Source organism: Leptonychotes weddellii, chromosome 6 (genome assembly GCF_054177405.1).
Source record: "Leptonychotes weddellii isolate Sample4059 chromosome 6, ASM5417740v2, whole genome shotgun sequence".
Taxonomy (NCBI): Eukaryota; Metazoa; Chordata; class Mammalia; order Carnivora; family Phocidae; genus Leptonychotes; species Leptonychotes weddellii.
The window spans coordinates 104,886,301-104,903,302 of record NC_138374.1 but is presented as its reverse complement, the minus strand read 5'-3'; the positions used below and the strand labels follow the sequence as shown (position 1 = coordinate 104,903,302).

Genomic DNA, 17,002 nt, shown 5'->3' with positions numbered 1-17,002 from the left:
AATAAATAAATAAATAGATTGATTGATTCCCACATCCCAAATGAGCTATCCACAAATCTTAACTCTTTCCACTGATTCTTACCTATTAATGCAACAGATATTTGAAGATCTCTGTTCAAAGCACTGTGAGGTATAGTGAGTAAAGAATAAAATATGAAATTTACCCTCAAGATTTGAAGTCTAAGAGGAAGAAGGACCAATGTATTATAATAGGGAAAGCCCTATCCTAGTGTGGGGAAAGAGGGTCTAATAAAGGCATTTTACTAAAAGAGTGAACACTGGTTGTGTTCTTAAGAATGTTTTCCATCACTTTCTCTTCCATAGCCAGCTCCATACCAAGTATCTGGGCTTAGATCATGAGATTGGGTCTAATATAAAACCTCTTTCTGAGTCTTCCTTTACTTTTCTGCCAGTGTCCATTTCCCTTTAATTTACTGAATATAGCTTGACTATCTGTTTCAATATTCAATAGTTAATACACTAATAAAACTTACTGGAACATGTATACTTGTCTGCGTTTATGTGAACACTAGAAATAACAAGAACCAAGTAATTTGTTGGGTTTTTTTCCCCCTCTGGCAGTGGCTATCTTCAGTGGACATCAAAACTCTACCTTTTATGTTAAATCAAGTCTTAGTCCAGATGACCAGTTTTTAGTTAGTGGCTCAAGTGATGAAGCTGCCTACATCTGGAAGGTAAGTTATCAAACTTCCCTCACAAATGTAAGACTAAAGTATTCTTACAAATATTTCTTCTCAGATGAGTAAGTTTAATGTAAACACATACTATTAACTTTTTCTACATTAGATGTTCAGTAAAAGTTGCTTCTTGCTTCTTAACACAGCCAAAACTTACTCTGATTGTCAGAATATATCATACTTTCATGGCCAAAGATTCTCAGAAATTGATAATCCATGTACTCCAGCAGTTTCACGGATTATCAGGAAATTCAGAAGACTAGAGAGAACCTTAACTACCTTGTCCTGCTTCCTGGAAAAATATGTTGGATTGCCTTTCTGCTCTGTTTTCAAACTCTTCATTCAAAATACAGTATTTTAATTCCCAGGATCCTATATAGGCCCAAATCAACCAGAGAGCCTTGCACAAAACACTAAAAGATATTTGTATGGTAATTGTGTTCTTTCCTCTCTGTGGCCAGTCTTAAGGTTACTAGAATAGATGTGGCTACTTTATCAGTTTTGTATATATTTAATAGCATTACTTAATTTATTTTACAGATTTCATTTCTGTTCACAAGTTTATTTATTTTCTCTTTTTTCTTACTTTTTAAATAACAGTGATACCTAAAGTGACTACTGTAAGCTAAGAAATTTAAATTTGTCCGTATAAGGTTCAGTGGAGAAAACTGAAATATCACACGAGTAGCACTTGCTGACTACTGAAAAATAGCTCTTGTGGGACTAATTAATTATAGAAATGTCTGGGAGTTCAGAGATATAAGAGCATCATGGCATTGTTTTCCAAGGGCTAGAAATTAATTATCTTCTAGATTGCCATTGTAATATCATAAATGTCCTTGGCATTGGTGAATTGAATGATCAGAGTTAACACATTTTGGATTTTTATTTTTTATTGTTATTTTTTTTAATTAATTTATTTAAGAGAGAGAGAGAGCAAGTGAGCAGGGGAAGGAGCAGAGGAAGAGGGACAAGCAGGCTCTGCACTCAATGCAGTGCCCCACATGGGGTCCAATCCCACGACCCCAAGATCATGACTTGAGCTGAAATCGAGAGTTGGATGCCTAACCAACCAAGCCACCCAGGCGCCCCACATTTTGGATTTTAGAGTCATAATGTCTAAAACTTGATAGATTCATAGGTTCAATGTTATCAAATCCCTTCTCAAGAGGAAATTATATCATTATTAGTCCTGCCAACCTCTAGGAAGTCATATCTTTAATGTTGGCTTAGGATGGGGTAGAACCTGTCAAGTATGAAGCATAATTCTGCTTAATTTCATTTGGTCCTAGAGGACATACTAAAAATGACTTCTCTGTATACCTAGAGGTGCAAAAATACAACACAAACTTAAGGGTGTTTAGTGATTATATCCTAGATGGTCACATGGTGGAGATGTTGTTCTATCCAAGATGCTTTTTTGTGTTGTACTTTCCTCTTTCTACAAGCACATTTCTTTCATGTATTGTATTTTAAAATGAAAATTTGCTTATAAAATATATACTTGAGACTCTCATCCATAAGAGTTTGTACCTAGTTTCTTGTCTATAAAATTTTCTGACTTGAGTTTTAAACTTTAACGATATGTGTTACTAACACTAATGCTTTCTTCTTATACTTAAAATTTTGAGTTTTAAATTTGGTCTTAATGCTTCTTATTTTACTATCTTTTTGTTTTTCCTTTCTCCTTCTCTCACTGTTTTATCTTCATTCCTTATTTTATTATGGCTCCCAACTTAGCAGGAAGATTTTATTCCTACCAAAGTCTGTATCTTTTTAAATTTTTTAGTTCTTTAAAAAAAAATTATATGAAAAACATAATAAAAGATTATGCAAGAAATACTTCTACACTGATCATTTTTATTTCTTTTTTTTTTTTTATTTTTTTAAAGATTTTATTTATTTATTTGAGAGAGAGAATGAGAGAGAGCACATGAGAGGGGTTAGGGTCAGAGGGAGAAGCAGACTCCCTGCCGAGCAGGGAGCCCTATGCGGAACTCGATCCAGGGACTCCAGGATCATGACCTGAGCCGAAGGCAGTCGCTTAATCAACTGAGCCAGCCAGGTGCCCTGCACTGATCGTTTTTTAAAAATTATTTAAAATCAGTTTTTAAATTATGTATACATAATTATGCATATGATTATATATTCTACATATATGTGTTTGCATGTGGATATGGAGTCTTATTGTTGATTCTGAAAGTTCCTCTCTAGCTATCTTCTCTAGTACAAAGGCTTTTTGTTTGTTTCAGGGAATGAGGGTTGAGGTATAGTTTCTCTCTCTAAAGACATGCAGTAAAGAAATTTGGCTGTTGTTAGTAACCCATTTTCAGATATCCAGTCAGGGGCTATCACATACATGGGTGACCCTTTCTAAATTCCTAGGCTGGGTCACATGTCAGTGCTGAATGATGTGGTTCAGACATGATGTTCTCCTGCCTGTCCACACATAACTCAGTGTGCAGGCTCTGATATTTGAGATCCTGGCAAGCTTACTGCTCCTAAAATTGAATTTGCCTAGTGAGGTGGCTCAGTTTCTCTTTTCCATGATTAAAAAAAAAAGGGTGGGGGTGTAGTTTAAAAACCATTCCATGCAAGCTGAGTATCATGCTGTTAGTTTATCTTGTAGCTCTGCTATGTTTCCAAAAGGTCAGAATTCTCTCGAGTGTTGGGATTTTTCCTATGTTAAAAAGCCCATGGGCACAAGAAAACAGAGTGAAAGAAAAGAGTTGCAGATCTTAAGACAGAAGAGAATGGCCTTTTAATCTTTACCAGTGCTCGGCAAAAGGGAGGTGTAATGTAGTTAGACTCTCTGATACTAAGGACCAAGACTTAAAAATAAAAACAGTTAATATATTTTTTTCTTTTAAATTTCTTACCCTATGTCCCACCCCTTCCTCTCCCCTCCCTTCCCTGGTTCATTTCTGTTATAGCCACTGAATAGTATTGAAGTGGTTATAAATAAACTCATTTGGCACAGTCATTCTACCGCTGACTGGCGAAACATTGAGCCTGACACTTTAGGAAGTGTAGATGATCTCATGGCAGAAATAAAGATGAGATTTGGTTTCTGACTGGGCAGAGTAAGGAGATTTTTTTGAGGAAAGGTGCTGGTCTTTTTTGCATGTTTAAGGATACAGAATGTTTTATTAGATGTGTAGCTTAGAGCCAGTTATTTCTAGTGGTAACCTTCATAGTTCTAAGAGTTTTAACTTGGGGATTCTACATGTCTTGAATTAAAGTCTATATAACAACTAGAATATGTAAGAAAGGACAGTTTTCTGTGTTTTGACCATCTCCAGAATGCATAGGTGTAAATGTCTCTTGGACTTAATAGTTTCCTCTAATTACTTAAAAGTAGAGGGAGGTTTTTAAAAAATGAAATCCTGTGATTACGGTAATGTTTTATCATAACAAAGTGACAATAAAAACTTATTTGAATAAAAATGAAGGATTTAAAAACAAGTTGAGTTTCACTAGGGGAAATTCATCTTCTTTGAAGTAGTCAACAAGTATACTATACCATGTAGGGTAGTCCTAAACTGTGAAAGCTCCTGTAACTACCATTCATACAAACTTGATGGACATTAGTACTCATTTCAGCCCACAACATGCCCTTCTCTCCACCCTTTTTTTTTTTTATTGAGATAGAATTCACATAATATAAAATTCATCATTTTAGTCATTTTTAAATGTACAGTTGATTTTGAGTAGCCATCGCCACTGTCTCATTCCCAGACATTCTCATTACTCCAAAAAGAAACACTGTACCCTTGAAGAGTCACTCTTCATTCTCCTCTGCTCTCAGCCCCTGGCAACCACTAACCTATGTTCTGTCTGTGGATTTGCCTATTCTGGACATATCCTATAAATGGAATCATACAATATGTGATTTTTTATGTCTGGCTTGTTTCACTGAGCATAATGTTTTCCAGATTTGTTTGTTGTTGCACGTATCAGTACTTCATTCCTTTTTATGGCTGAATATCCATTGTATGGATAGACCACATTTTATTTATCCATTTATTAGTTGGTGGACATGTGAATTATTCCACTTTTTGGCTTTATAAATAAAGCTACTATGAACATTCATGTACAAGTTTCTGTTTGAACATATATTTTCAGTTTTGCTGTGTGTATACCTAAGAATAGAATTGCTGCGTCCTGGGGCGCCTGGTTGGCTAGTCGGGGTTGAGCGTCCAACTCTTGATTTCGGTTCAGGTCATGATCTCCAGGTCGTGGAACTGAGCCCCACATTGGGCTCCTAGCTGGGTAGGGAGTCTGCTTGAGATTCTCTCTCTCCATCTCCCCCTTCCCCCCACCCCCACTCGCGTGCGCACATGCTGTCTCATTCTCTCTCTCAAATGGATGAATAGATCTTTAAAAAAAATTGCTGGGTCATATAGTAATTAATTCTGTGTTTAACTTTTTGAGGAACCTTCTCCCTACTTTAATGCTATACGAAGTGCCTGCCTCAACAAATGCTGACTTTTATTGTCATTATTATTCCTACCTTATTACCAGTTTGTAAAAAGTTTTTCCAAGGGATCTTTTGTTTTTTCTTTTAGATCCTATAGATAAATGCAAAAAATGTGCATGTATTCTATTGGCGGATGTTTGGTTTTCTTGAGATTTATTTTAATCCTTTGTGTACATGTTTAGGTTCCCTTAGGTACTGTAATGCCTAGAAAATTGAAGAAGAGGCAGTATCTTGAAATGACAAGCTAGAGGCCACAAGCAGAGTAAACCAGTGGAGTAGAATAATGTGTTCCTACCAGGGAGGGTCAGTCAAGAGGACATTAGGATTTTCTCTCCTTTTTAATTTGCTCCTACCTGGCCTGCTTGGGCCTTGCATGAAGAGAAATTTAATGGACTGGGGCCATCCCAAATGCAGGAGGAAGGAAAATTTCTGTGGCTCCTGAGATAACTAGAGACTATCTTGAAAGTCTTTCCTAAAATACGCTACCTTGTGAGGGAATGAGTTATTGTTCTCTGTGCCATTGTAGGAGGCAAAGAGTGAGATCCTTTTAGATAATACTCAGGAAAAAGCTTTTTCTGTTAAACTCTAATTAACCCGGCAAGGCGAATTAGACTCTACTCTTTCTCTTCTTTTGCTTTTTGAATCATTACATGTGCCATTTAACCCAAGAGAGGAGTAGTAATAATTGAGTTGGATGACCTTATGAATCAGTGTGTTGACTCTCTTCACTACAATTGAAGGAATCTATTAAGTTTTCTTAGTCATTCTCTGCAAATACTCTTTCCAGAGTCGCCTCCACTTTCTTCATACAGATGAGCAATGATTCATAGCCTCAGGAAAATGAAAAGAGAATAATTTTTTTTTCCGAACACATGCTAATAATAGTTATGTGAGTTTATATGCCATATTGTGCTGATTAATTCCCGTGGCCTCTGAAAGGGATTGACAACTCTTGAATGAGTCAACTGTCAAATGCATATCACAAGTAGCATCCAGTGAGGGGGGAAATCTGATCCTTTGTCACGTGTATAGTACTGCACAATATGACCCTTCTTGATTCATTAAGATATGGCAGTACTTAACTGAAAATTCAAGATTTCTTTAAGCAAATTTACCAAAATGAAATTTTAGGGGATTTTTTTTTTTTCCCAAAAAAAAAGTGCCATGTGGAAGTGCCATGTAAAAGTATATAGTTTATATTCCTTCAAAATGAAGGGGTATAATTCTAGGGACTTTGGTAAAAATCAGTGAGTCTTTTGGATGAAAGACTGTCCTCTTGTCAGAGGAGAACTGGTACTATGTCTGAGATGCCTTCAGCATTTATTTAATGTAGTGTTCCTGGAAGTAGCCGATTAGAGAAGATCTGAAAATGTCTAGACTATGTAAAAACAGGACTCCACTTGAAGTTCATACTACCTAGCAGCTGAACCCTATCCTTATAGAAAGGTTACCAGCTAAGAGGTGAGGAACAATGTCATTCTTGAATTTTAGTCAAAATATATATAGCTAGGTAGTCTTGAATTGAAATAAGACCTGTCCTGGTATTTAAGTTCATATTATTTTACTTATTTTGGCTATTTTCATTCTGTTTTCTCAGATCAATGACAGAAATACTTTTATTGCCCATTGGGACTCTTTTCTGAGCTATAACTAGGCATACCTAGAGAGATCTTTGGTAACAACCCTGAAGCTCTGTAAGACACAAATATGGAGAGGTTCAAAGGCTCTATCTGGAAGACCTAATACTGCTCTGCTGACTTGTTTTTTCTTTTTTGATGGTGTGATAGGTCTCCACACCCTGGCATCCTCCTACTGTGCTCCAGGGTCACTCTCAAGAAGTCACATCTGTGTGCTGGTGTCCATCAGACTTCACAAAGGTTTGTAAATAAATCTCTGTCATTGGTTTAAAAAGTAGATCACAGATTTGTAGATTTTCCCAAGGTTAGTTTGAGAGTTACACAGACTTTTATGCTTAGAGATTGAAAGATCTAGAGGCCATCCAGGATCTATGTCAGCATTAACCATACATATTCTACTTTTCTCTACCAATAGAGAAACTTACACTAAGGAATAAAAATGGATTTTTTTTTTTAATTTAAACTCAGTTAACATATATTATTGGTTTCAGAGGTAGAGATCAATGACTCATCAGTCTTATATAATACCCAGTGCTCATTACATCACATGCCCTCCTTAATATCCATCACCCAGTTATCCCATCTCCCATCCCTTCCCCTCCAGCAACCCTCAGTTTGTTTCCTGTGATTAAGAGTCCCTTGTGGTTTGTCTCCCTCTCTGATTTCATCTTGTTTTATTTTTTCCTCTCTTCCCCTATGATCCTCTGTTTTGTTTCCTAAATTCCATGTATAAGTCAGATCATATGATAATTGTCTTTCTCTGACTGACTTATTTCACTTAGCATAATACCCTCTGTTCCATCCACATCATTGCAAATGGCAAGATAAGAATGGATTTCTTGATTCCCTAGAGTAATTTCTTTCCTAAACATAGAATTAAGTTTTTAATGTAATTAAATTTCATCTGAAAATCTAAGATAAAAAGAAAATCTAAGGTGGGAAAACTAGTTTTTATTAACTTTCTACGTATTATCAATGTGGTATATTAAATGTAACATCTTGACTGTCCTTCACAGTCCAATTTAGTTTTCACATGCCTAAACCGTGCTTACTGTGAAGTCGTAATGTGTTAGGTTATCTATGGCTACGCTATGTAAGTGGCTCCAAAATGTTTTAGACATTTCTCACTTAAAAAAATTTTTTTTACAGTAATACTTAAAGACAAACAAACAAAATACCTGAAATGTAAAAAGGCTAGAAACATAAACTTCGTGAATATATAGGGATTTCATACAATAGTGGCCCAAGTTCCACTAATTCTCCCAGTCCCTACTGCCTCTAGTCTTTGGGTTATTTGGGGCTTACAAGAAATATCACTTCTGTGGATATCTCCCCTTTCATTTATGACATTTTGAGGTTTTGTTCCCATCTGTTTTTTTATCTTCCAGAAACTTCTAATGGTCTGGTCTACTACTCATGGCATCCCTGCTAGCTTTCCAGTACTGCTGTGGATTTCTTTTTATTTCTATATCTGTATAACCATTTCTGTGGTCAGCCTTATGATAGACTCTTTTTTTTTTTAACTCCTTGCTTTAATCACCAATAATTAAATCCTAATGACATTTTTCTTCTGAGATTCCATGTAACTGCCAGTGAAATACCTACTTTTAACATGGAGTTTTGTATCTTTGGAGAACTAAGAGAGTTTTTTAATTACTCAGTTATTTGTGTTCTCTTTTTTCAACTATCATATATTGCCCTTAACTATATGCACAGAAAAAACTCATAGGTAATGACAGGACTGTTTACCTATACTAATCTAATGACCCCTACTTTAAAAGTTTTTGTTTGTTTGTTTGTTTGTTTGTTTTAATAACTTTGTTCCCAGCCTAGAGTTAAGGTAAAATATGGTTTTAAAATCTAGCCTTTGAAATTGGAAAAATTTAGATTTCAGTTCTAGCTCTGCCACTTAATTGTGGTGACCTTGGGCAAATAACTTTATTCTTATTTTGTAGATGAGGTTATTTGAGTTCAAGGCTTTTTACATTGTGAGAATTAAACAACATAAAATATGTAAATTGTCAGACTCACAGTAGGTGCTCTGGAAATAATTCTTGTTAATAGACCATAGAGTAACTGGGGATTCCAGGCATTTCTTGTAGAGCAGTTAAATATGTGTGTCTTCTTTTGGCCTCCCAGTAAGGAAAGGAAAAAGCTGCCAGTCTCTTGGGGGCCAAGATTTAAGAAGAACGTGTGTTCTTTTTTTTCTGTCTCTTCAGTGACTGAAATAGAGAAATTATATAAACAAATGCTGGGGAACAGCTCTGGTACCAGTGGCCATTTGCCACAAGCTCTTCAAGCTGGACTTTCTCTGCCATAAAAGGCTTGGGACCAAGATCGGGAGTGGTCAGATATTTTTAAAGGGGCAAAGGTTATTTTTAACTTCTTTCAGCCTAGTGAACTTGTTGTTTTCCCAGATTACTCCTTTACCTATCTGAAAAAGAATCTCAAAGGAATGGTTTCATTCTACTTGTCACAGCCTACTAGAGTCACCGACTAAGCCTGATCTTGGAAATGATCCCATTATTTCAGCAGTAAGCCAGAACATGTAGAATTCAGAAGGAAGTGGTAGAAATTGAATGTTGGTGGCGTACACTGGTTTATCATTTAAGAGAGAAAATAAAAAAGGTGTTGTAATTATTTATTTCATAGTTATATAGAAGGTGATGAAGATGATGACTTGCCCAGGTTTTTGAGAGTAAAATGAAATGAACCTGATTTTATAGTAGGGCTTTAGGTCAGGTAAGACACAACTGGTAATGAAAGACATACCATCAGAATTAGAAAGAAACAAGAGTCCTTTGGAAATTTGGAGTGATTCCTGAAAGCAAGGGATGAATATATGATCATTTTCTACATCCTGGTATATTAGATGGAATAATTCTCTAGTCATGAGTCCTTAAGATCTACTTTTTACTTTGTTGTAAATCTTTGACTGAGACTTCTTAACTCCCTTCCTGATTCTCATTAGATTGCTACCTGCTCTGATGACAATACACTGAAAATCTGGCGCTTGAATAGAGGCTTAGAGGAGAAATCAGGAGGAGATAAACTCTCCATAGTGGGTTGGGCTTCTCAGAAGAAAAAAGAAGCGAGAGCTGACCTAGGTAAGGATCCCATGCATTTTTCTACGTTGTTTATGGTTTGATTGGTTTCATTCTACAATACAGAGTGATAAGCTAAATTTGATCTTGTTTGGTATATTTTTAAAGGAAAGCACCATCGTTTTGACATTCATTCTTTTCAATAAATGTTTTCTGAGAACTACTAGGTTTATCATCTACACGAGGCACTGGAATACAGTGGTGGATTTACTTTCAAAGTATCGAACACCTATGATGTGCTAGGCATTGCTCTGAGTTGCTGGACTTTTAGCAATGAACAAAAGAATCAAAAATCCCAAAGATGTAAATGAAGTTTACAGATTAGTATGAGAGGCAAAGAAACAAGTTAAAGTAAAATATGGGGTGCCTGGGTGGCTCAGTCGTTAAGCGTCTGCCTTCGGCTCAGGTCATGATCCCAGGACCCTGGGATCGAGTCCCACATCAGGCACCCTGCCCGGCGGGGAGCCTGTTTATCCCTCTCCCACTCCCCCTGCTTGTGTTCCTGCTCTCACTATCTCTGTCTCTGTCAAATAAATAAATAAAATCTTTAAAAATAAATAAAGTAAAATATGTACTATGTCAGGTAATAATAAATACTTCGGAAAAAAAGGAACACTGGAAAATTAGGTGCCCAGGGAAGCCTCAATGTTTAGATGACATTTGAGTAAGGGAAGTGAAATAGTGAGCCATGTGCACATTTTGAAGAACATTCCAGGCAGATAAAACAGCAAGCACAGAAGCCCTGAAGCAGGAGTAGGCCTGACATTTTTTGTTCCTCGAGGAGGCTAATGTGGGTATAGCCCCTCTAACTGGAGCAAGCTAAGGAGAGGGAGGGGAATAGTAATGGAAAATGAGGTTCTTATATGATTTGGGCTTTTATTCTGACAGATAAAAAGCTATTGCAGGGTTTTAAATACAGGAGTATCATGATCTGACTTTTCCTAGCTTGACCGTTTTTACTCCTGTGTTGAAAACAAATTATAAAGGGATCAGTGTAAAAGCTGGAAGCTAATTGTGAAGTCCTTTGAAATAATCCAGGAAGCAATGATGGTGACTTGGACAGAGGGGTAGCAAAAGACATGGTAAAAGTCTTCAAGTTCTGGATATATTGTAAATATAGCGTGGAATCAGATATGGGATGTAAGGGAGAGTTATCAAGGATCACTTCAGAGTTTAGGACTTGAGAAGCTAGAAGAATGGAATTGCTATTAATCTAGATAGGAATCATTGCAGAAGAAACAGGTTTGGGAGAGAATAGCCAAAGTTCCATTTGGATATGTTGTTTGATATAATTATTAGACATTCAAATGAAGAGGTCAGAGAGGGGGTTAGATGTTTAATTCTGCAGTTTAAGGCTAGAGCTGTAAATTTGGGATTCATCATATAGGTGAAGGAAGCTATAGTTAAGAAAAGAGGATAGGTCTAGGTTCTGACCCTTGGAACACCCCAATGTTTAGAGATTGGAGGGGTGAAGGAACAGACACAACCAGAGATAGAGAAAAATTAGGAGAGTATTGGGCGCCTGGGTGGCTCAGTTGGTTGGGCGACTGCCTTCGGCTCAGGTCATGATCCTGGAGTCCCGGGATCGAGTCCCGCATCGGGCTCCCTGCTCGGCGGGGAGTCTGCTTCTCCCTCTGACCCTCCTCCCTCTCATGCTCTCTGTCTCTCATTCTCTCTCTCGCAAATAAATAAAATCTTTAAAAAAAAAAATTAGGAGAGTATTGTATCCTGGAAGCCAAGTAAATAAATGGAGAGGGGGATGAATTTGTTCAAATGTTTTTAGCATTCCATGTAAAAATTGGCCTTTGGATTTGGCAATATGGGGATTATTTGGTGACTTTAATGAGAGCAGTTGGCAGAGTGTCAGGGAGGTGTTAAGGAGGATCAGAGAAGAGAACTCGGAGACTGTAAGTATAGAGGGTTCCTTCAAGGAGTTTTTGCTAGAAAGAAAAGGAGAGAAATGAAGTGGTAGCTGAAGGAAGAAGCAGTGTTGAAATTTGTTTTTGTTTTGTATTAATAGGAATATAGCATTTTGTATGTGACTGGAAGGATCCTATGGAGAGGGGGAAACTTGATGCAGGGAAATTTGCTGGAGCAATGTTCTCAAGTGTGAGGGGGTGATATCAAATTTACAAGTAAAAGGGTAGGCCTTTGCCAGGGGTGTGGAAAGTTCATTCATAGTAATTAGAGAAAAGGTAGAATATATAAGCACAGTGAAGGTAGGTGGATAGAGGGATGGTCAGAACCTATGGAAGTTGATAGCTTCTCTTTTCTTAGCTGAGATAGGAATCAAGATCATCAAGTGAAAATAAGGATAAGGGAGGAGATGGTTGAGATCCGAGGAGAGATAAAAAAGTGTGACATGAGTCATGCAGAGAAAAGAAGAGTGAATGGACTGGGGAAATACGGTTGTTGGGCTATGGGTCAACTTGAGGCTAGTAGCCATGAATTAAAAGTGAGCAGTCAGCATGGTTGTGTGTCTGCTGCCCAGGTACAGATACACTGTAGGTGGGGAGTTGCATTTAACCAGGGATGTGGTTTAAATCCACAAGTGTGAAGTGAGGGGGGGCCAAGGAAGTTGAGGGTAGATATGAGAGGATGACTGTAATGACTGACAATAGGATTGAAACTGAGTGAGGAGAGAAGTGAGGATATAGTGGCACTGGGGTACAGTATCAAAGTCGGAAGATGAATGAATTGAGATCCCCGAGAATGAAGGGTTTTTGGAATTGGAATTTGGAATTGCTCACAAAAGTGAGCTGGAAAACAGGTGGTGATTGAAATTGAGAAAATGGAGGATTTGCAGGTTGGTAGTAATAAGGTCAAGGAATAAGGGGCTTGAGTGAGTGAAAGGACAAAGCCGTGTAGAAGGAGGCCAAGAGACAGAGCAAGCAAGGTATTGGAAAGATCATGTATGTGGATTTTGTAATAACCATGAATTGACAGAGACAGTGTTGAAGAGTGGGACAATGCACCAAGAGCAAAAGTCTTCCAAGCACTGAGCCAGCCAGAGGGGATTCTGATGTTATCAACAGATATATAGTAGTAAGCTTGAAATTCAAGCTTAAAGATTCATTTTACATTAGCCATCAAGGCCTAAGGTAATGGGGAGTTGAAGGTGAGACCAAATATATGCTCATTTTTCTAGTGACTTATTTAGTCTCTTACAAGTTGTTATAAGCAGAACTGGACTCCAGAGGGGTCTTTTGTTCTAAGTCTACTTCAGTAAAACCTTTGATGCCTTCATTTTTGGTTTTGGTTTTTCCTCTCTTTAAAAAAAATTTTTTATTAGTATCATAGTTTAACAAGTCAACTAGTTCTACAGCAGTGAATAAGATAAAAAGCAGTCCCCAGACACCCTGCCCCACAGTTCCCCTTTTTCAGGGGTAGCCACTGTCAAATCTTTTAGCTGATTCTTTGATGTGTATGTCTATATCTCTAAATAATATTTGTGCATTTCTATTTCTTCAGGGTTTTATTTTGTTGCAGTTTTCAACATTATCTGTTGACTTCTTACTATGTGAGATGAGGATTTAGCTCTCTGTGTCTCCACCACTAGCAAACCTCTGCATGCTCTGCATTCCCCTATCTTCCCAATACAGGATCATAATTTTGGTTTGATCAAGAGTATTATTGGGCGCCTGGGTGGCTCAGATGGTTAAGCGTCTGCCTTCGGCTCAGGTCATGGTCCCAGGGTCCTGGGATCGAGTCCCGCATCAGGCTCCCTGCTCCTTGGGAGCCTGCTTCTCCCTCTGCCTCTCTCTCTGTCTCTCATGAATAAATAAATAAAATCTTTAAAAAAAAAAAAAAAAAGTATTATTATTTTTTTCTATTCAGAAAGGAGTTACATACTTTTTATTTCCTCTACTTTTTTTCCCCTTGAGGCTTTTTTTTTTAGAGCCTTGTCAAGGTATAGTCACATATCACAAGTCCACCCATTTAAAGTATACAGTGCAGGGTCTTTAGGATGGTCAGAGTTAGGCAGTCATCAACACAATCTAATTCTAGAATTTTTTCAGCATCCAAAATGAGGGTTCCAATTTCTCTGTATCCTTATTAGCACTTCTTATTGTTTCTCTTCTTAATATAGCCCTTCTAGTGAATGTGAAGGGGCATCCCATTGTGGTTTAAATTTGAATTTCCCTAATGGCTAACAATGTAAAGCATTTTTTCATGTGCTTATTTGCCATTTGTATATTTTCTTTGGAGTAATGTTGAGTTATAAGTGTTCTTTATATACTCTGGATATAAGCCCCTTGTCATACAATGATTTGAAAATATCTTCTCTTATTCTATAGGTTGTCTTTTTACTTGCTTAATGGTGTTGTTTGATACAAAATTTTCTAATTTTGTTGAAATCCAGTTTATCTGTTTTTTCCTTTGTCATTTGTGCTTTTGATGTTGTATCTAATGAAACCATTGCTTAACTCAAGGTCACAAAGATTTACTCCTATGTTTTATTCTGGGAGTTTTTTAGTTTTAAGGCTATCTGGTCCGTTGTGTGTTTATTTTTGTGTATGATGTGAGGTAAGGATCCAAATTCACTCTTTTATGCATGGATATCCAGCTTTCTCGGTATCATTTTTATTTTTTATTTTTTATTTTTTTAAAGATTTTATTTATTTGACAGAGAGAGATAGCGAGAGCAGGAACACAAGCAGGGGGAGTGGGAGAGGGAGAAGCAGGCTTCCTGCTGAGCAGGGAGCCCGATGTGGGACTCGATCCCAGGACCCGGGGATTGTGACCTGAGCCAAAGTCAGATGCTTAATGACTGAGCCACCCAGGCGTCCCTCTCGGTATCATTTTTAAAAGAGACTATTCTTTACTCCATTAAATTGTTTTCACACCCTTGCCAAAACTTAATTGACCATAAACGTAAGGGTTTATTTTTAGATTCTCATTTCTGTTCCATTGGTGTATATGTCTATCCTTATGCGGATACCACATTGTCTTGATTATTGTAGCTTTGTAGCAGGTTTGGAAGTCAGAATTTTCTTCTTTTTCAAAGTTATTATGACTATTCTTGTCCTCTTATATTTCTATACAAATTTTAGAACCAGCTTGTCAATTTCTGCAAAATAGTCCTCTAGGATTTTGATATGGATTGCATCAAATCTATAGCTCAGTTTGGGGAATATTGCCATCTTAATGATGTGTTAAGTCTTGTGATCCATGAACATGGATGTCTATTTGCTGCCTTGTCTTTATATTTACTTATCTCTCCCTAATTTTGGAAAACGAAAAAGCGAAGAATCATATGAGGAAAAAGCCCTCAGTGTTTCCACCACTCACGATTTTAATTAACATTTTAACTTTTTTGAGATTTTCCTCCTTTTCCACAAAGAGAGTCTTATCAACAGAATCATGTTTACACTGTAAATACATTTGGATTTCTTGGGGATGTTTTCACCGAACATGATGTCCTAAGCACTTTTTGTTATCTTTTTAGCAAAATATTTAAAATAGTCCACTGAGTAAATGTTCCGTAGTTTATCTAGCTATTCTATCATAGTTGGACATTTTGTTTCCAATATTTTGTGAAAATTTTTTTCTGAATTAAGGGTTCCTCCATCCCATTAAAATAGATTCCCAGAGGTGGCATTTCTGTGTTAATTGCAGTAACCATTTTAAGAGTATTAATGAAAAGTGAGTTGCTTAACTAAGTATTTTTAGTGTGTCATTAATTATTCTTAGTTTTGGAAGCCAAGTCACAAAAAAAGTTACATATGTTGTCTAAGTTTGGACCAAAATAATAACAACAACATTTAGCCATTATTGAGTATTAGCACAATCATTCTAGGGACCCACATGGATTATCTTATTTAGTTCCCCAAACAACCAAAACTGAAGCTCAAGGAAGTTAGACTTGCCTCAGATCACACAGCCTTGAAGTTGTAGTAGAACCAGAGTTTAAACACTTGCAGCCTGGGTTTGGAGCACATGCTTGCAAGCACTCTGCAGTACTGCCTCCTTTAGAACTCAACACAGGAAAGCAAAATTTGAGTTAAGACCTGACCAAGAGGGGCACCTGGGTGGCTCAGTTGGTTGTCTGCCTTCGGCTCAGGTCATGATCCCAGGGTGCTGGGCTCCAGTTCCGCATCGGGCTCCCTCCTCAGCAGAGAGCCTGCTTCTCCCTCTCCCTGTACCACTCCCCCTGCTTGTGCTTTCTCTCTCTCTAATAAGTAAATAAAATATTTTTTTAAAAAAAGAGAAAAAACCTGACCAAGAGTTATACCTAGATTTCTCCATTTCTGGATGCTGCTAGAGTTCCTCTGAAGAGCACTACAGAGCAGCAACCCCAGTGAATGCCAAGGGCTGGCACATTGGCTATTCAGCCCTGTAGCCCAGCTTCCAGCAACAGATTGGCTGCTGCTAATCACACTTCCATTTTGAAAATTACGGTCCTCTGCTTTCCCAACTTCTAATTATCACCCCAAGCTTCACTGCTATCCTGGGCTTCGTATCTTCTCTTCTGGCCCTTTTAACACCCCAGCCAGAAGGCTTTAAATCCAAGGCACGGCCCCTTTTCCCTCTGCCCTACTTCTCCCAGCCAGCACCTGCTCTGTCACTTCCTGGTGTTTCACTCTTTCCGCCAGCAATCTCAGCACTGTCGAGGTGAATGGTTCTTCACCCCAGCTGTGCATCATAACCAGTGGTGGAGCTTTTTAAAAGTTTGTGTATCCCCAGAGATTGTTCAGTAGGTCTGGGGTGGGGACCAAGTACCTGTATGTTTATAAAGCTCCAAGTAATTCTGTTATGTAGCCAGGCTTGAGAACATCTGGTTTAGGCATTACTGAATGACAAAGGACAATGATTGTCCTTATCTTAAAGGAAAGAAACCTTACCTGTTCTATCTCATGTGCTTGCTATAGTCTCACCAATCAGCAGAATACTTAGAGTCTGTTTTTTGATGCCTGGAACCTCACTGTCCTCTCTCAGCAGGAATGACATTCAACAAAAATGGTTTAATAATTCCTTGCTGGGTTGCTGTAGGGGCACTAGACCTAAAAATGAGTAAATCATCATCACCTGCCCCCTAGGTGCTCACAGTCTAGTCCAGGAGGCAGCTACAAAAGCTGTGGT

At 37.7% G+C, this 17,002-nt stretch overlaps 1 protein-coding gene across 6 annotated transcripts in view; it reads left to right on the top strand.

Moving 5' to 3' along the window:
- DTL (denticleless E3 ubiquitin protein ligase adapter) overlaps window positions 1-17,002 on the top strand; it is a 75,882-nt gene that overhangs the window by 17,549 nt on the left and 41,331 nt on the right. For all 6 annotated transcript variants that reach the window (XR_014146475.1, XR_014146476.1, XR_004079024.2 and 3 more), the window contains 3 exons: window positions 583-695; window positions 6,966-7,055; window positions 9,787-9,922. Coding sequence is in view for 3 of the 6 variants with exons in the window: in XM_006743928.3 (XP_006743991.2) it covers window positions 583-695; window positions 6,966-7,055; window positions 9,787-9,922 (339 nt within the window). In the remaining 3 variants the exon portion in view is untranslated. The remainder of the gene's footprint in view (window positions 1-582; window positions 696-6,965; window positions 7,056-9,786; window positions 9,923-17,002) is intronic.